This window comes from Rhineura floridana, chromosome 16, assembly GCF_030035675.1.
Source record: "Rhineura floridana isolate rRhiFlo1 chromosome 16, rRhiFlo1.hap2, whole genome shotgun sequence".
NCBI classification, from domain to species: Eukaryota; Metazoa; Chordata; class Lepidosauria; order Squamata; family Rhineuridae; genus Rhineura; species Rhineura floridana.
Genome location: NC_084495.1, coordinates 18,509,236 through 18,529,836, shown reverse-complemented (window position 1 = coordinate 18,529,836; position 20,601 = coordinate 18,509,236). Strand labels below are relative to the sequence as shown.

At 43.4% G+C, this 20,601-nt stretch overlaps 1 protein-coding gene across 4 annotated transcripts in view; it reads right to left on the bottom strand.

The window, feature by feature from the left end:
• DACH2 (dachshund family transcription factor 2) overlaps positions 1 to 20,601 on the bottom strand; it is a 406,794-nt gene that overhangs the window by 133,303 nt on the left and 252,890 nt on the right. For all 4 annotated transcript variants that reach the window (XM_061598827.1, XM_061598830.1, XM_061598829.1 and 1 more), the window contains one exon: positions 2,135 to 2,266. In XM_061598827.1, coding sequence (XP_061454811.1) covers positions 2,135 to 2,266 — 132 coding nt within the window. The remainder of the gene's footprint in view (positions 1 to 2,134; positions 2,267 to 20,601) is intronic.

Here is a 20,601-nt window from a genome sequence, read left to right as displayed (position 1 = left end):
TAGTCTCGTGTGTGATCGCTCCCACTTTGTTCCTCCTATGCTGTGAGTTTGAAGCCAATCTGAAACCACGGAGACCTGCTGTTAGTCAGTACAGACGACTCTGAGCTAGATGGACCACTGGTCTGACTCAGCAGAAGGCAGTTTCCTATATTCCTACCCTGAGGGCCTTTCTGTACAAAACAGCTCAACATATGGCAAAGCCATAAATGGACTGCACCATGTAAGGCTGTGTACATGTGTGTATAGCGTTACCAAATGCTTGTCCAAACTTTTTTTTTTTTTTAAAAAAGCACCCTGTAATATAGAAAACTAGGTATCAGGGAGAAGAGGTCTAGTTTGACCTTTCTTTCTACGTTTAGAGAGGTGAATATATATGGGCAACTTCCCCACCCCTGCAGTCTCATGTGGTACAGTCCGGGAACAGATTTTCTATGTCATCAACTGTCTTCTATTAGTTAGTCTTGCAAATGAAGCCAAGTAAACAACTGCTGTACTTTAAGAGTACTGTGATCTGATAAAGCATAGTGATATGACCTCTGGAGTCCCCAGTTCAACTTCAAAGTCAGCCACTACCTCACTAGAACAGAAGTTGCCCATGGGGAAATTGAGAATCGAAGGAAGTGCTATGGGCACCATACAAACACTGCTACTGTTGGCTACAATAGAAGGCTTATTTCAAGCCTAATTTCAGTGGGGAAGGAGTGGGTAAAACAAGACCCTGCAGGTGCCATGTGCACCTGCAAGCACTACATTGTCAACCCATGCACTAAGAGGGCCGTAGGCAAGCCAATATTCAGCCAGATCTGTGATATTAAGTCACATCATGTAACAACTTTAATGGCATGGCCAGTGACTGGACGGGAGACCACTCAATAGCGCATATACACTGCCTTTTCCATTCAAAGACAGTGGGATATAAATTGGAAAAATATTCTCTCAAGTCTCAGCATTCCATTTGCAACACGGGTGGGGGTGGGAATCATATTGGCCTTTCTTAGAGGGCTGCCTATAAGAATCACTGAGCTGATAAACATGTAGTGCTCCAAGCACTTGAAATGTCCTATATCCATGCCAATTATGATGATTACCATGTGAACACACAATGATTTTCCCCAAGGCTGAGCATTAAGACTGCCGTTTGCCAAAATGAAAAGGTGTGATCAACATCTCTAAAAAACCTTGTTTGCGTAACAATGACTTCTCCTGTTGCCAAAAAAAAGTATAGAAAATCCTCCATTGTGTGTGAACTTTTCCTGTTAATTATGGATGGCTTCCAAAACATTCCAATTTTTGGAACACATTATGAGTCATCCTTCACAAAGACAAAGGTGGAAAGGAGAGTTACCACCGTCAACTCCACAATCCAGCAGCTTTTCCATGTGTGACTCTCTTGTAAAGTCGCTATTTGGTCCATAGGCAACCCAAAATAGCAACAGTGTGACAATAGAAGAGTTTCTCCTTCCCATGAGTGAATAGTAAAGAGGCAGACTTGAATGTCTCTCTCCACTCAGCTCAAAGAAAATTAGTGTTATAGGATTGTGGAGATGGGATGGATGTTTCTATGGGTACCTTCCCAGCCTATAATCCTATGCCTGTAAAAGACACAGTTTGTGTTGGAGAGACCTGGTGAACTGCTCAGACTAGTTCCTTTCATAAGTGAGGGCCAGGCCAGTTTGTGAGTCAATAGGCCTGTTACGTAGCCACTCTACATGCCAAAGGATGCTACAGGAATTCTGCCAGGAAAGCAATGTGTTGCCATAAGAATGAAGGGAACCCTCCCCCTTCTACTGGCTGGGGCAGGAGATACGATTTTGAGTTAGTCTAGGAAAAGCTGGAAGCTTAAAAAAGACACAGAGAGGTTTCCTCTGTGTGCTGAACCCCAAGCTATGGCTTCGGGGATGCCCCTAGATACCTGAGGGGGAACCAGGTTCTGTTGGACAATTAATGCTGAGAACCCTTCCATCTTACACTCAGGTTGTATATATGTGTAAATAAACCATACATCCTAAAGACACCACAATCTCCGCTGACCTTCATTCAGGGAACCCAAACCCTGGGTAAGCATAGGAACCCATGGAAGTCCCACACTGCTCAGAGATTGGAGCGCACACAACAATATGTAAGACTTGCTTACCTGCATTGGAATTCAGCTCTTCGTTCTCAGATTCTGTCCCATTCTGACTCCCGCTTCCGTGGAGGCTGTTCATGGCCATCAGCTTCATCTTCTGTAATTTCATGGCTTCTGCCATGGCAGCTGCCGTTAGACCTAGCCACAGAAACAGAGAAAAATAAATTACACAAAATGACCAAACAGTCATTCTGAAACTGTTATTTCAGCTTGTCTACGAACACGAGAAGATCCCTAATGGGACAGACAAAAGGCCTACCTAGTCCAAGATCCTGTTCTCATAGTGATCAACCAGATGCAGGACATGTCCACAATCCCCACTTGTGATTTCCAGAGTACTGGATTTCCGATACAGGAGGCATTGATAGCTTGGGCAGTGCTTGGGGATGTGAAGAGAAACTCACACAGTAATTATAATTTCTAATCTGGTGCAAGGGGATTAGAAAGCCTGGTGGGCACCCTGTTAAATCTCCTACAGGTGCCATGCCGGAGACCTTAGCACTGCAGTAATCTAGACTAGACTAGGGCACGATGAACTGCAGCCATACTGTCTCCCTAAGAACTTAAGAAGAGTCCTGCTGGATCAGAAAAAAAGGCCCACCTACTCCAGAAACCTGTTCTCGCAGTGGCCAGGCAGATGACCATGGGAAGCCTGAAAAAGCCTTGTCTCTAGCATCCGAGGAAGGGCTATAGCTCAGTAGGGGAGTATCTGCTTTGCATGCAGAAGGTTCAGTCCCAGGCATCTCCAGGTAAGTCTGGGGGAAAACTCCTTGCCTGAAACCTGGAGAGCTGCTGCTGGTCAGTGTAGATGAGCAAGACGGACCCATGGTCTGACTCAGTTTAAGGCAGCTTCCTGTGTTCCTGTGAAAGGACGGAGGTTTGGCTGGGTATGGAATAATGCTTACTACAATATATATAACACAGTTTTGAAAGCAACAAACAGAACTTCACTCAAGCTTGCTCTGGATCATATAAGGATTCTGTTAATCACCTATAGACAAAGATGCAGGGGGGTTGTAGACAGCAAGGGCACACAGACACAAAGTAACAAGCCATAGGGAGACTAAGGCGAAGTCTCTAGCAGTATTGTTTACAGGGAGTGGCTGGTGGTGCTGCCTAGCATTCCATCCTCAAAGCTCTATAACTTCCACCTTGGTAACAGCGTTTGTATGTTAGCAGCTGATGAAGGCAGAAGCTGAAACGTTTTGTTAATACAATAAAAACCTCTGTTTGGTTAATCACAATTACATTTAGTGTATATATATATATATATAAACAATATGTTTCAACCCTTTTTTAAAGATGGTTTTAAAGCTTTTTAAAATTTGTTTTTAATGTTTTGTTTTAATGTATTTTAATGTCTGTTTTATGATATTTTAAAGTGTTTTTAGCATCTTTGTTTGCCGCCCTGGGCTCCTGCTGGGAGGAAGGGTGGGATATAAATTAAATAATAAATAAAAATAAATAAATTATAATGCTTAGCCAGCCCTTGAGCTACGGGGGGGGGGATAGGGAACTCACACTCCTTTTGCAATAGGATGAACCTTTGGTTTTTAGAAGTCGAGGGGTGGGAGGAGAATATGGCTAAAAGTGAAGGGACTGGGTTCACAGATTTCACAATCTCCCTCCTACCTTTTACCTTGTAACTATACAGTGGCTGTATACACTTATCAAGTGGCATGATACTAGCACCATAAGTGATAGACACCCTGCCATTTTAAACTTGGAAATTCCCCCCCCCCATATTCTAGATTGCATTCTTGGTATCCTGCCAAGGGAGCTGGGGACAGAGCTTAACTTCTTCAAAACAACCACGTTGATTGATTGATACCCCACTTTTCCTCAAAGAAAGTCTACACATGCAATTCAGACAAAAGCAGCTCTTAAATTAGACACTTGTAAAAGCCATCAAAACAGACATTACTGTAAAATATCACATCAAAGAGAGAAGCAAACAAATAACAGCATCAGCAGATCATCACTGTGTGAATATCAGCCAATTAGGAGTCACAAGTCTGTTAAAATAAGTCTAAAGACTGCTCTTCAAAAAGAAGGCAAGGACAGAGCCAGGTGGTTGTCTTCTGGGCAAGGGTGGCTGGCCCTACCGTCAACTGGAGTAAAGTGGCTGTCTCAGGTAATAGATACTGGGAGGCACAGAGTGGTGACAAAGTATTGGAAGACAAGTTGTGTGTACCACATACAGACCACCCTGTGTCCCCTAAGCTAGCCTGCTCCCCTCAGATGTGCTGGTAGACACTGTTCCATTACTGATGTTGAAGTAAGAGTCAAATGGCAGTCTGGCTGGCTTCTGTACATGGAATGGGAGAACACCATCTTTTCCGTCTCCACAAGTAGCAACATGTCTTGGGACAGGCCTCCCCTGGCAGATCAGTCCACAATGTAGGTGCCACAATGGAAAAGGATTTTTCTCTTGCACTCACCTCCCTGCCTATACCTCTGTGTTTATGGCTTCAGGATTTTACTCTCAAATGTTACAGTTTAACAAGAGTATAAAGAAAAATGGAAATGGACTGCCTTCAAATCGATCCCGGCTTATGGCGACCCTATGAATAGGGTTTACATGGTAAGTGTTATTCAGAGGTGGTTTACCATTGCCTCCCTCTGAGGCTGTGAGGCAGTGTCTGGCCCAAGGTCACCCATTGAGCTTCATGGCTATGTGGCAATTTGAACCCTGGCCTCCCAGGTTGTAGTCCAACACCTTAACCACTACACCACACTGGCTCTCTCTGAGTATAAAGAATCCCCCCTCAACAATAGTAATTGAAAAGAGAGCTTACAGGACAGGATTAGGCAGCGTATCAATTAGACAAATGAAGAAGTGCAGATCTAAAACTTACTTTAATTGGATAACTGTATAGTAATAAGATCAAGTCCAAACAGATTTATATTGTGATTGAGTGAAAGGTTGTTAATTCACAAAAGAAATGGACAGATGCTAAAAGAATCTGGTTGAAGGAAGGCAGCTTCACTGACCTGATTCCCTCCAGATTTTTGGACAACAAGTCCCATCAGCCACAGCCAGAAGAGCCGTGCTGGCTGGGGCTGATGGGAATTGTAGTCTAAGACATCTGGAGAACACCAGTTTGGCAAAGGATGGACTAAGACTTTGGACAAACAGCTCTGGTGAGTCATTTATTTCCATCAGAGTCATTTACTTCCCAAACACAGTTATCGGAGTTTACTACAGTCCTGTAGTTTCTAAATGGCAAGTGAGAGGGCAGTGCTTAACTGTATTTTAATAAATAATCAAAAAGAGATACTAAGCATGAAGGTAGCATGCTTTGTGAACCATGTCATCTGCTTTTAGATTTGGAAGGAATCCTTCTTAATTTTAAGTAGGCTGGGGCAGGTTGCAATTACTGAGAGATCAAGAAGAGGCACTCTCTTCATCAGGGCTGGAGGATATGTGGCCCTCCAGATGTGGTAGCACTCCCATCAGCCCCAGCCAGAGTGGTCAATAGTCACAGACAATGGCAGTTGCAGTCCAAAAACATCTGGAGGGCCACAGGGTCCCCATCCTTGCTTTACATGATTAGAGGTTCATTTTCAATGTATAATTGGAATCAGTGTCTTCCTTTTAAAAGGTGGGGACAATAGAGGAAAAAGAGCAGGGCTAAATGGGCACTGATAAAGGAGATGGGTTGGTGCTGAAAGATCAACAGTTCCAGCAAGAGATTTCTTTTACTTCTGCTGCAGCTTCAGCAGCATCAGAAGTAGGCGAACAGAACTGGTGCTGCCTTTCTTCCCTATCCCACGTGACAAGTAAGGACATGGATATGGCTCCAGATTTTTCTCAGGATTCTAGTAAAAAAACACACCCACAAACTAGATCCTGCAAGCCTGATGTCTGCCCACCCCAATATAAAAATACAAGTCAGCAATTAGTGAAAGAATGCAGGATGATGTAGGCACTAATGAGGGAGGGGAATAAAATGAATGTAATAATTCTAGGAAAGTTACTTCATATATGTTGTTGTTATGTGCCTCCAAGTCAACTACGACTTATGGCGACCCTATGAATCAGTGACCTCCAAGAGCATCTGTCATGAACCACCCTATTCAGATCTTGTAAGTTCAGGTCTGTGGCTTCCTTTATGGAATCAATCCATCTCTTGTTTGGTCTTCCAAGAAAAAAAATTTTTGGATACTCTCTTCATAGGGTTTTCGTGGTAAGAGATATTCAGAGGTGGTTTACCATTGCCTTCCTCTGAGTTTGGATGCATCTTAGTCTGGTGTTTCAGCTTTGACCATTCCGCCTTGGGTGCCCCTGCTAGCAGCCTAGCCTCTTGGTCTAGACTCCTGATGGCATTGCTCTCAGCTTCTTCAACACACTCAAACCCCCTCACCACGTTAAGGTGTGCATCCGAAGAGGAGGTACTTCATATATACACTTCTGATTATTTTATATATTTGCACATGCATTCATATTCTTATGTTCTCATAGGTATTTTATATTCACATTCATATATTTATATATTATAAATAATAACAATTATTAGATTGTATTCAACTACGTCCTACTCATTGAAATCAGTGGATTTCAGTTAGTCATTACTGTTGATTTCAGTGGGTGTTCTTGAGTAAAACTTAGCTGGATACAAATCATCATCATCATCATCATTAGCACTACTCTTCAACAAAAGCAATTTCCCCCCAGTTTAGTAATTGGTTAGATGGTATCCATTCCTCATATTAGTCAGAAGCTGTCAAAACTGTGAATGAGTAAATTAACTAAAGAGGAGCTATGAGTAATCCAGTCTTGAGGTATGCAATTCATTAAAATTGAATGGCAAGCCACAGCACTGCCGTACAATCTCTCACACTAAAACAAAACATTTAATAAAATTACCAAACAATTTGCAACCAACAGTATTCAAAAGGGGAGAGGAGACACACAAAGATAATCACAAAGTCTCTGGCCTTGCTATGATTTCGAGTCTAAACGTGCCCAGTTCCTGGATACCCTAACAGTTCTGCATGATATTTCCATTCAAGCCTGCTGTGGGTCAAGCGTGATGTTCTAAAAGCAGGAACAATGAAACATCTAGCAGTATGGACTGTTAATGTGCAATTCCGTATTGAAAACAGGAGAGGGAAGAGCCATGTCACACCATCTCAGGATCTCAGACCCCGCACAGATGAGCAGCTGCTCTTTACTCCCTTCAGGAGCAGGTGGCAGAGCAATGCCTTCCCCTTCGACCAGAGAAGTCTTGCGCATTGTATGTGGAAGTAACCCACCTACCATTCCCCACCAGTTAGCCTTTCTTTCCTCAAGAGGCAGCCTCTGCCTTCCTTAGAACCAGAGCAGAAGGAAGAGGTTGCCTCTCGAGTGGAGATAGAATAACTGTAATAGGCCACATCCACACCAGACATTTATTCCACTTTAAACAGCCATGGCTTCCCACAAAGAAGTGAAGGCTGCTGAGAGATGTTAGGCGACCATTATTCCCCTCATAGAGCTCCAGTTCCCAGAATTCTCTGGGAAGAGGGGCTGACTGTTAAACCACTCTGGCCACTGGAGCTCTGTCAAGGGAATAGGCATCTCCTAATAGCACTCAACACCCTTCACAAACTACCCTTCCCAGGATTCTTTGGGGGAAGCCATGACTGGAATGAATGTCTAGTGTAGACGTGGCCAGAGTGGTAGGACAGGTCCAAAGGCAGAGGCGGCTTCCTGTGCAGGGGTGGTGAATCTCAGGCCCGAAGGCCTTTCTAACTGGCCCTTGGGACTCTTCCCAGCCCACACCCCCTCTCTCTAGGCCACACCGCTCACTGGCCATGTTTCACAACTTCCGTGCGTGTTTTTGCCTGGCTTGAACTCTGATAATGCCTCTTGGTTGCCTGGATGGAGGACAGAGAGGGGTGTGTAGAAACTAGTCTGGCATACAAAGGTGAAATCATAATGAGATGGGAATGAGGTGGTTCAGATTGCAGTTGTGGGAGGGGTGTCATATTTCATTTTGAATGCTCCTCTATAAGTATATTTTCCCTGTAAGTACAGAACTTGATCTTCAAGAGCAACCCGGCTATTTTGCTTGCAGGGAGCTGCAGCTTTCACAGCCTGCCCCCTCATGAGTTCAACCAATTCATTCCATTTCACTTGTAGGCCTAAAATGGCAGCTACAGTTTCAGGACCTTGGACAGAGAATGCCAGGGTTGGGGTGATAGATGTCAGGCTAAGTCCAGCTAATAGGTAGCCTATGATATTTCCCCAGCACTGATCAGGAGTTGATTGGAGTTTGTGAAGTGTAGGATGTTGGCCTCACCCTTTTCTGGGGAACATCATTCCCAGAGTTTGAAACGCCCCTAGTGAAAATGGCTATTACTATTTCTACGTGTCTCGGTATATTGCTGCACCACATAAAAAGTTAAATCAGTACAATATTATTATTAACTATTGATAAAGCATAAATAAGATGCACTGGTCTCATATTCTGAAAATCTTTTTAAGGTATATGATTGAAAGGAAAAGACAAAATCAGAGTTTAAAAGGAAAAGGCTGGGCTAGATTGTAGTATTTTCCCTTGCTTTCTTCTCAGAGACCTGCTTATGATGGTTGATTGATTTCATGACATTTTCTGTTCCTTTTAGAGTCTGGGCTATGGGAATGATTTGTCAGGATTGTAATACTTAATACTTTTAGTGAGCTCCACTCCAGTGACCTTTATCTTATTCTGTATAGTTGACTGCCTGACCCTGTTGGTCCTCAGGATCACAAAGATGAATGTAAAAAGGCAGAGGGGAGGGGAGGTGAAGAGAGAGAGGAGGAGGGAGGGATAAAGGGAGAGAGAGACTGGCTGCCCAGAAAATCAACAGTGTTCCATGTTCTATAATATTTTGAACCATTTTTGGTGTGTGGATTTCAATGAAGTCAAGGAACTAAAGCTGTGATTTGATGCACATTTACATTACAGTAAATCCCTTTAAACACAATGGGACTTACTTCTCAGTAAATACAACACATGTGTGATGTACTGGTTAGAACAGGGATTGGGAATATGTGGCTGTTTAGATCAGGGCTGCCCAGAGGCTAAGAACAAGATAGTGCTCCATCCCATTCAATGTACAGACTGGTGTTGAACCTTATATCAACATTAGTAGCGGGACAACATCACTCCACCGTACCTGAGGGCAGCAGCCTAGTTGAGTGGATACAGGGTGGGCTACATGGCACACACAACTCTGTCCTTTGTCATCTCCTCCCCCACCGCCATCTGCCACCTAAGGCATCTCTCACTGTGCCTAATGATAGGGCCAGATCTGTTCCAGATGTTTTTGGACTCCAGTTCCCATCAGGCCCAGCCAGTATGGCCAATTATCAGGAATGATAGGAGTTGTAATCCAGCAGAATCTGGAGGGCCCAAGGGCCCAGTCATGTTTGGTGCCGGCCCTGTGCATGCTTCCAGTTTTTGTGAACCACCTTGTAAGGGCAATGTGATCTGAAAGGTGGGTTAAAACTGTTTTGGTTAATTAATATATAACTACGGTGCCTTTCAGGTGGGGAGATGGGTTAAGAGGTTAAGCCAAAGGGTTCATGGAACTTGTGGTGGCTTGTGGTGAGGAATCTGAAGAAAGAGAGAGAAAGCACATAGCTCTTGCTACAAAGTTTAGCGTCCTCCGGATCAGACTACAGGCCAACAGTCCACTACGTATCAGCTGTTTTCCTGACTTTGATTTTCAATATAGATGATGGATCTGTGGGCTTGCATCCAAAGTAGTCCTCAGCCCCTCATTCTGTTGCAGCCTTTCCCATCCTTTGGGTCCCCAGATGTTGCTGGACTACAACTCCCATCAGCCCCAGCGAGCATGGCCAATGTTCAGAAATGATGGAAACTGTAGTCCAGCAACATCTGGGGAACCAAAGGTTGGGAAAGGCTGCATTAGTGCAAGGATTTATACTTGCACAACAGAAACCCCTCCCTTTTCCACCCCTGCATACCCTCTACATCTGTTCTGGGTTCCGCCCCCAACCCTCCAGAGCAGATTGGGGAGGGTATGGGGCATCCATAGGGTAGGAGGAGTTCCATTGCACAACCGTCAATCCTTGCATTAGCGGAACAAAGGCCTTGGATGCCACCCTTGAATCTGTTATAATTATTAAATGAAAGAACTCTTCAATTACATGCTATGGTAGGGTTTGAGAGTCTCAGGCCTGGTGGGCCAGAATGACCCCCAGGCCTTTCTATCTGGCCCTTGGTACTCTCCACAGGCCACACCCCCTCCTATCCCACACCTTCTCTACCTAGGTCACATCCCTCAGTGGCTGTGCTTCACACCCTCCTTCTTTCTGCCTGGCTGGAATGCATCCTTGAACTCTGATCATGACTCTTGCTTGCCTGGATGAAGGCTAGAAAGAGTTGTGTGTAGAAACTAGCCTACTGATTTACAGTCATTACTCCACCCACCACAAGCATTTGGCCTTCAGGAGGTGCCCAGAACGGAATGTAGCCCATGGACTGAAAAAGTTCCCCACCCCTGCACTATGGTTCCATCATTTCTTTGCATTATGCATGAAATTTTGTTTCTTTGTAACTTGCAATACTTGCCTGAAAAGCAAAGTAGTAGTAGTAGTAGTAGTAGTAGTAGTAGTAGTAGTAGTAGTAACAACAACAACAACAACAACAACAATAAATCTACTTTAGTGACATTTTTAAAAGGTAAAGCTGAGAGTCTAGTGTTCAGCTAAGCAATGTTGTAGAAAGGACAGATACTTAATTTTGTTTTTTAAAAATCCCATAACACTATTGGGAAGGATCAAAGGGTTAGTAATGGCTGCTTTTTCTACTGGTAGTGAAACCTGACTACACATCTCATAATTTAGTAGTAAATGAACCTTTTTCCTGATTAAGCACCAGTCAGCTTTGACTGATGAAGAGGAAACCATATTAGAAGCAAGCAGCTACCTGTTATCAAATTACAAAGCATTTTTTTAATCAAAGGACCAAAGCAAGCAGTAGATTGACCAGCTAACAGGTTTCCAATGACCTAAGGGGGAATTTCTTGTTCCAGTTAACAGCCTCTGAAGAATGCTTCCTTTTGACTCTTGTCTGAGGCACAAAAATGATTGTCCTGTTTAACCTGTGTTCTGTCGCATATACCAGAGAATCCTATTTACTTAGATGCTGGTGGAACATTAAAAACACAATAGCGTGATTGTCTTTAGAAGAAAATTTTTCAAGATTGACTTTTCCCCCTTCTATTTTGAAAAAAAGAAGAAGAGGGGGGAGAGATCAAAAAGCTAACTTTAATAGATGTTTGACTAAGGTCAGACTCCTAGGAAATGGAACACTGAAGATGAAAGCGAACAAATAGATTTGGCTTTTGATCTCAGCCAAATCCATTTGGCATTGTTTAGCTTTTCTATAATGCTTCAATTCTGGAGTGATATCATGGCCAAAATGAACTGCCTTCTATTTGAAGTTTCTTTTTTAATAGCTTTTGTAAAACTTTAACATGTACCGCAGAAAAAGTTTAGGAAACAAAAAAGCTTTCTAAGAATTTGGCTACAAGGTGTTTTCCCCCCATATACACCTGGTGGTTATTTTTATAAAAGACAATAGCACTATTTCTTTTCAGTAAATTACTGAGTGGCTAGGGATGCAATCTAAAACATACAGGTCCTGTTGAACTGATACTTTATTCAATAGCATTGCACTGTACAAGTGTGAATTTTGACCCAAAAAGTCCTTGGTTCAAATCTCACCTCACTCACTGACTAGGTTGCGCATCAGGACAATCAGATGCTGTGGCACCCCCATTTCTTTTAAAGCATTCCATAGTTTTTCATAATCTACACAGTCAAAGGCTTTGCTGTAACCTATAAAGTACAGGGCGAGTTTCTTCTGAAATTCCTCGCTCCATTCCAACATATGTTTATGATATGATCTCTGGTGCCTTTTCCTTTTCTAAATCCAGCTTGGACGTCTGGCATTTCTTGCTCCATATACGGTAAGAGCTTTTGTTGTAGAATCTTGAGCATTACTGTACTTGCATGGGATATTAAGGCAATAGTTCGATAATTACTGCATTCCCTGGGATCCCCTTTCTTTGGAATTGGGATGTGTATATTGAACACTTCCAGTCTGTGGGCCATTGTTTAGTTTTCCATATTTCTTGACAGATCTTTGTCAAAATTTGGACAGATTCAGTCTCAGTAGCTTGTAGCAGCTCTATTGGTATGCCATCTATTCTTGGTGATTTGTTTCTTCCAAGTATTTTAAGAGGAGCTTTCACCTCACATTCTAAAATTTCTGGTTCTTCACCATACGGTTCCTCCATGAATGAATCTGTCATCCTGGCATCTCTTTTATAGAGTTCTTCAGTGTATTTGGTGATGCCCACATGTACAGTTGTCTTTTTGGTTGCTCGAAAAATGTGTATGCAAGAAACAAATCAAGTTACGCTGGCAAAAAGGGTAGTGCAAGTCCATCTCTATTTTACAGGCTTGTTTTCCCTCTGCTAGACTCAGGCCAGCTCAGCTGGTAGCAGCCCCACTCCTGTACAGAGTTTCAAATAGCGGTAAGTTACACCAGCATCATTTACTCCAGTGTAAATTGCACTGGCTTCCTATGGTTTGGATTGCTCTGCCTGCCATGAAGCTCACTAGGTGAGCTGTGCCAGTCACTATCTTTCACTTTAATCTGCTTCACAAGGAATTATAAAATGGGGAGAGGGGAGCGATCCACATACAGTGCTCTGAGCTACTTGGAGTAACAACCAATGGAGGCTACTCCATTAAGGAAAATGGGGCAGGGCCCCAACAAGCTCCCATCTACCTGCCTGCCTTCTCATTTACAATCAGCCCACGCGGTGGCACTGGCTGTCAGCTTCCTCCTTGTTAGTCTCTGTGCTGCCCTTGTAAAACTCAGCAAGGAAGAAGGGGACAGAACTAGAATAAGTTGGCTCTGTTTATTATTGCCTCTAGTTCCATCTACTGTTGGCTCTCTCTGCCTTCTGCCCTACCAAACCAGTCCCTGTGGGCACCAGCCAGCGCTGAATATGACCACCTTTCAGTTAGATCTCCCCATTTATTATTTATTTGTTGTTGAATTTGTTGAATTTCTATACCGCCCGACTAGCATAGCTCTCTGGGCAGTGTACAACAGAGGAATATAAATATACACAATAAAATCCAATAATTCAGTGCAAGGAACATGTATGTAGGCATCCACAAATCTAAAATCAGTTAAACATATTTAAAAGACTAAAATAGACTAAAATGCCTGAGAAAAGAGGAAGGTTTTAACTTGGCGCCGAAAAGATAGCAACGTCGGCGCCAAGCGCACCTCATCGGGAAGACTATTCCACAGTTCGGGGCCACCACTGAGAAGGCCCTAGTTCTTGTTATCATCCTCCGAGCTTCCCTATGAGTCGGAACTCGAAGGAGGGCCTTCGATGTGGAACGTAGTGTACAGGCAGGTTCATATCGAGAGAGGTGTTCCAGCAGGTATTGTGGTCCTGCACCGTATAAGGCTTTATAGGTTAAAACCAGCACTTTAAATCTGGCCTGGAAGCATATTGGTAGCCAGTGCAAGCGGGCCAGAACAGGTGTTATATGTTCAGACCGCCTGGTCCTCGTTATCAGTCTGGCCACCGCATTCTGCACAAGCTGCAGCTTCCGAACCGTCTTTAAAGGCAGCCCTACATAGTGTGCATTGCAGTAATCCAATCGAGAGGTTACCAGAGCATGGACAACTGAGGTGAGGTCCTCCCTGTCCAGATAGGGACGTAGCTGGGCCACCAACCGAAGTTGGTAGAACGCATTCCGTGCCACCGAGGCTACTTGAGCCTCGAGTGACAGGGAAGGATCTAAAAATACTCCCAAACTACGAACCCGCTCCTTCAGGGGGAGTGTAACCCCGTCCAGAACAGGGTGGACATCCACCATCTGATCAGAGAAACCTCCCACCAACAGCATCTCAGTCTTGTCTGGATTGAGCCTCAGTTTGTTAGCTCTCATCCAGTCCATTATTGCAGCCAGGCAACGGTTCAGCACATTGACAGCCTCACCTGAAGAAGATGAAAAGGAGAAGTAGAGCTGCGTGTCATCAGCGTACTGATGGCTACGCACTCCAAAACTCCTGATGACTGCACCCAGCGGCTTCATGTAGATGTTAAAAAGCATGGGAGACAAAACCGACCCCTGCGGGACTCCACACTGGAGAGCCCACGGTGTCGAGTAATGTTCCCCCAGCACTACCTTCTGGAGCCGACCCGCCAAGTAGGAGCGGAACCACTGCCAAGCTGTACCTCCAACTCCCAACTCTGCGAGCCTCTCCAGGAGGATACCATGGTCGATGGTATCAAAAGCCGCTGAGAGATCAAGGAGAATCAACAGAGTAACACTCCCTCCGTCCCTCTCCCGACATAGGTCATCATACAGGGCGACCAAGGCTGTCTCGTTGCCGAAACCAGGCCTAAAACCCAATTGAAATGGATCTAAATAATAGGTTTCATCCAATAGCGCCTGGAGCTGGCCAGCAACCACTCGCTCCAAGATCTTGCCCAGGAATGGAACATTCGCGACTGGTCTATAGCTATTAAGATTTTCAGGGTCCAAGGAGGATTTTTTCAGAAGTGGTCTCACTACCGCCTCTTTCAGACGGCCAGGGACCACTCCCTCTCGTAAAGAGGCATTTATCACTCCCCTGGCCCAGCCGGCTGTTCCAACCCTGCTAGTTTTTATAAGCCAAGTGGGGCAAGGATCTAGAGCAGAAGTGGTCGCATGCACCTGTCCAAGCACCTTGTCCACGTCCTCGAGCTGAACCAACTGAAACTCATCCAATAAAACATGACAAGACTGTGCTCTGGACACCTCATTCGGATCAACTGCTGTAAACTGGGAGTCTAAGTCCCGGTGGATGCATAGGATCTTATTCTGGAAGTGCCCATTTGTGATATCCATTTGTGATATGGATAGTAGTATTTACCTCCTGTACAGCATTCTTGTAAGAATGACTCAGATAATATACGTACATTCATATACCAATTAATGTTGTTGCTAGATAAGATGGCATTTGGAGGGGGGAAATGGTCCCATCTGCACTACATATTTCAAGCAGAATCATACCACTGGGAACTGTAGTTTAAGGGTGCTGAGAGTTATTAGGAGACCCCTGGTCACAGAGTGACAATTCCCTGAGTACTTTAACCATCAATCTCAGGGAACTCGGGGAATTGTGGCTCTGTAAGTCATGACTATTTAAAGTGGTACCAATACTGCTTTAAAGGTATAGTGCAGATGGGACCACAGTAGGGTGCGGCTCCTCCGTAGATAGCCCTAGTCAAGTCATCAGCTGTCTTCAGTCTGCCTTCCCTCCCTCCATCCCTCTCCCTGCATAATTTCAGTCACCATTCTCAATACACATACCTGTTAGGGTGCCAGCGGCTACCCTTTGGAAGTCCTTCCTGTTACATATCTGACACACTGTCTCTATTGTTGCTTCCAGGGAAATATTTTTTTTATGTGTATTGGTTAAGGTGCTGGACTACGACCTGGGAGACCAGGGTTTGAATCCCCACCTAGCCATGAAGCTCACTGGGTGACCTTGGCCCAGTCACTACCTCTCAGCCTCAGAGGAAGGCAATGGTAAACCACCTCTGAATACCATGAAAACCCTATTCATAGGGTCGCCATAAGTCGGGATCAACTTGAAGGCAGTCCATTTCCATTTTGGACTTGATTTTTTTTTTAAGGAATTGTTTTAATTGCTTTTATATTTAAACATGAAATGTTTTCAATGTTAATGTTTCTTGTTAAATTGTTTTGAGATGTTTAATAGGAAATAATTCATAAATGGAAACAAACAAACAAATAATACCCTGATGGTTATGTGTTTTCTGAAATGAAAGTTAATGGCTTACAGTCTCTGCCTCCCTATCATCACCACCAAAACAAAATCTTTTATCAATTTTCTTTGGGGTTTTGTCATGAGAGAGACAAGCGGGGAATCTCTCTCGGTCCTACTTGGAGATGCTGGGGATTGAACTTGGGACTTTCTGTATGTAAAGCAGATGCTCCGTCACTGAGCTACAGCCCTTCCCCCTAGTTACACAGTTAGGGCTGATGTTACACCAGGGGTGGAAAACTAGTAGCTCTACTGATATGGTTGGACTTCACCTCCCATCAATCCTAGCCAACATGATCAATAGACAAATGATGGGAGCTGGAATCCAAGAATGGTTGTGCATTGTTTAATTGTATTTTAATTATTCTATGTTTTTAACTACATGTAGTTTTATTTGTAAGCCGCCCTGAGTTCCAGTTTGGAAAAAGGGCGGGGTAAAAATAAAGTTTCATTCACTCATTCATTCAATAGCTGGAGGGCCATAGATTCCTCATACCTGAATTGCAGACTTGCAAAAAGGAAAAGAAGTCCTAGATATAACCTGAAACCTGCATAGCATCTAGTACAGAGGCAAAGATGTTCTTGGATGTTCTTGGATTCCATCTCTCATCAGCCCATGGCCAATGATCAAGGATAACGGGAGCTAGAGGGCCATAGGTTGCCCATCCCTAACCTATGCCGAATGGTTTTTCCAACCAAGAACATCTTATTTATTTAATTAATTTGTTGCTTTTCTTCACAATAGTGAACCCAAAGCGACTTACAGTCAATAAAAAGTTTAAAAACAATATTAAAAAACTAAAACAAAAAGTTTTACAAAATCTTCATCTCCTTTCCATGTGCTCCACTTCTAGATATCACATTTTTATTGCATTTGTAGCCTATTTCACAAGTTGGATGCACAACTGGCATGCAAGATGCATTCCTATCATATGATGCATGTTGAGGGCCTTTGCCAAGACAGAAATGATGTGCATTTTCCTGCTGGGGAAGCTAAGACTGGTAGCTTCAGTCCTATCACTGGTGGGAAAAGATGCTAAACTGGGGGTTGGAAGAGGCAGGATATAAGAGCATAAGAAAAGCCCTGCTGGGTCAGGCCAAAGGTCCATCTAGGATCCCTCCAGACATCCTTTTTCACTGCACAGTCATGATGATTTGTGCTCATGATGCTATCGAGGTAGTCGGACATAATCCTGCTTTCAACACTGTTTTCGCTGGCAAATGTTTTGGGGTGGTCACACAGCTTCATTTTCAGTCAATGTGCATCCTGTAACTTCCAACTGAAATCCTGTAATTTTCATAACACAAATGTTCATTTTTGCCCCTCTTTTGTTGTGCTATAGCCCCTCCAGACAGCAACAATGAGGGAGCATTGGGGAAGTATCATAGAACAGCTAAAAGAGGAGAACAAACCCACCACTAGCACACTATTATTGTGTCAAGAACACATTAAAGAATATATCCACAATCAGTCTGGAAGAATATATCCACAATCAGTCTGGAAGACAGGGCAGCTATAGATGCCTAGTCCAGCATCCCATTCTCACCATGGCTAATCAGATTCTTATGGAAAGCCCGCAGGAAGGACCTGCGTTCAACAGTGCTCTTCTCATTTGTGACTCCCAGCAACTGATGGACACATTGCAAGTGCCTTCAAGACTTTTGCGGAGGTCAAACTGAATGATCTCAAAAGCTCAACACTTTGGGGCCACACGGTGGAATGTTCATGCGTCTCTGAACATGCATGCATGCATGCATCCTGTATATTCTATGGCTTGCATATTATAGTAAGTGAAATAGGTCACAATGAGAAAATTCACATACACCTTAACATGTATCACATACTCTAGCCTTCACCAACCTGATGCCTTCCAGACACTTTGAACTACAACTGCTATCATCCCTGACTACTGTCCATGCTGGTTGGGGCTGATGTGAGTTGCAGTCCAACATCATCTGGAGTGCATCAGGTTGGCCTGGCATTAACATCTGAATCATATCTTTGTCCTTAAGATACTACAAGACTTTTGGCTGTATTTAACAGACTCTAACATGGCTTTCTCTCTGAAACAGACCTTAATTGTGTTAAAAATGAAAACAAAATCCATTTGCCAGTACTTAGGCATTTTAAACCACTCAGTCTCAGCCCAACATGTCTGATTGGAAGCACTGGAAAGGAAATTATTTCTACCAGTTCCTTCCAGAAATAATTCCCACTTTAAATGCTTGCTTACCTGTTACTAAATTTATTGGGACGGAAAGATGTTCCACCATTATAAATGCAAGGCAGGAGGGTGGTGGGTTTTTTTTTTAATGGCCATGTGTCCCTGTGTTCAATCTGACATCCAAAGTAGCTTGAGTGTATATGTTTCAATCAACTCCTTAAAACAATTTAAAAACAGCACCAGTAGGCAAAGAAGATAAAGGAATCCCTGCACTGCAGTAGAACTTAATTAAGCAACCCTTTCCTACACTTTTAATAATTGTTATTGATGGGATCAATAAAACAAGCAAGTTGAGGGAAACAGATGGAAATAAAAGCTTGTTGCTATTGAGTGCATTAATGTGAACCCGTTTAAAGATGGTGGAAAATGTGCTGCAATACATAACTTTTAAAAAGTGCACAGGCAGTGCGGAAATTCTGTTGCGAAGCTCCAATGAAATGGACAAGCCTTGAGTCGTGCAAAGGTGCTGTGTGAGAGCACAGTGCAAGCGTGCTGTTTGCTGGTGAAATCTGAAAGGTATAGGGTTGGAGGAGGAGAGCTTGACACTCAATATGCTATGTCCATCCAGCACCATAATCTACAGACATATTTCTGATTAGATTCCAGACTTGTTGATGGTTAGGTCTAGTCTGCAACGGATCTAGATTGAATCTTAAGGGCCCTCAAGGGGCCAGTTACATTATTGGGGTTCTCTGGGCCCCATCCAGAGTTCAGATTAATTTCCTAGGAATGCAGGGCATTGGCTGATACTAGATCAGCCTCTTTGGCCATCCAGGCCAGTGTTATCAATTCGGATCGGCAGTGACTCTCTAGGCTCTTAGTAAATTGTCTTTCCCATCTGATTCGTTTAACTAGAAGTGCCAAGGGCTGAACCCAGGGGTGCCAGCATGATTTTATGGGCCCTGTACACTGTATGTGAATTGTTCCCTCTGACCCATTCACAAAAGAGGATCCAGATTTACATTAAATTTGCATTTGCTTTGCATGGTATGCAGATTTATGTCCTCTTTTGCAGGTGGAGGGCCCAAAAATAAATCAATGGGTACACACATAGAAAGGGACAGAAGCAGGAAAAGCTCATTAAAGGGGATAACAGCAGTTATTTACAACCCCAGGGATTCCTAAACTTACTCATCCATCACATCTCTGACTTCACTCGTTGGCTAAAAACACTGAAAGGTGGGAGCAGCCAGGCTGGCTCATGTCATACAAATCACTTAGGAGGGCACCTGCACACTTTCCTTCATAACTTTCTAGAAGGACTGGAGACTAGGGATGTGCTCGAATTTCACAAAATTTGAATCTGACACAGGATTTCCTATTTATTTGCTTTTTTTCTTCTCGCGGATCAGGTTTTTTTCTAGCAGTTTTCAGCGGCTGAAGTGGATTTTTTTTAAAAAATCACCTCAAAATATAAATATTAATAGTTCCCTCAAAATATCATTTAAAAAAAATCTCTGAAAAATATATTTTTAAAAAATATTGATATTAATATTGATATCTTTGCAGGGGGGAATCAAATCAGTATTTGTCGCAAATAGCGAACATTGATCCCTTATGAAGCAGTACCAGAAGGAAGTTTGACAGAGCGAAAATCAAACCACCACAAAAATGTGGATCCCATCCCTACTAGAGACTATATTTTTTTGAAGTTCAGAGTCTGAGGCCCACGCTCTGTGGACATTACCCAACTCTCAATGGCCTTACTGAACCTGAGGCCTTCTGTACACAAAGCACATCCTCTTGCTATAGCCCCTTTTCTATGTACATCTGAGAAATTAATCAGAGTTATAACAGTCAATTTACAGAGTGGACATTGAGGACCCATCCATCCCCACTTTTTTCCTGACTTTTCCTTCATGCTTTTTGTATTCTTTTTTTTTCTGTGCACTGATTCTGCCACTAGTGATGGGTGGATTCATCTCAACTCAATTCAGAATTTTATGAGCTTTCTTGGCAAGCATTCCCAGAAAAAAAACCAATTTGTCTTGTTCCAAAAGTTAGCTCCCAATTTGTAATGTTGGTACATGCACCAATGATTCCATGCACAGTGTCATATCATCCCCAGGGATTTGTAGTATTATTTCACCTGCCCTACATCCACGCTTTTGCACCATGGGGAGCTACCTGGAAATTCTATCCCCAGCCAACACATCCAAGAAGAGGGTTTCGTGTCTGAAAGGGGGGCAACAATCACATATGATCTTTGCAAGAAACAACCACAGCTAACCCGCTCAGCAACCCAAAAGCTGTTTGATCAGGTAATCTGGTCATGTTGCATACAGCAATCAATGACAACTTCATCAAGAGGAAGTGGCTTAATTTCAAAGACCTTCTGCACATGCCAAAGAACAGCTGGCCCGAGCACCTCATCTGCTGA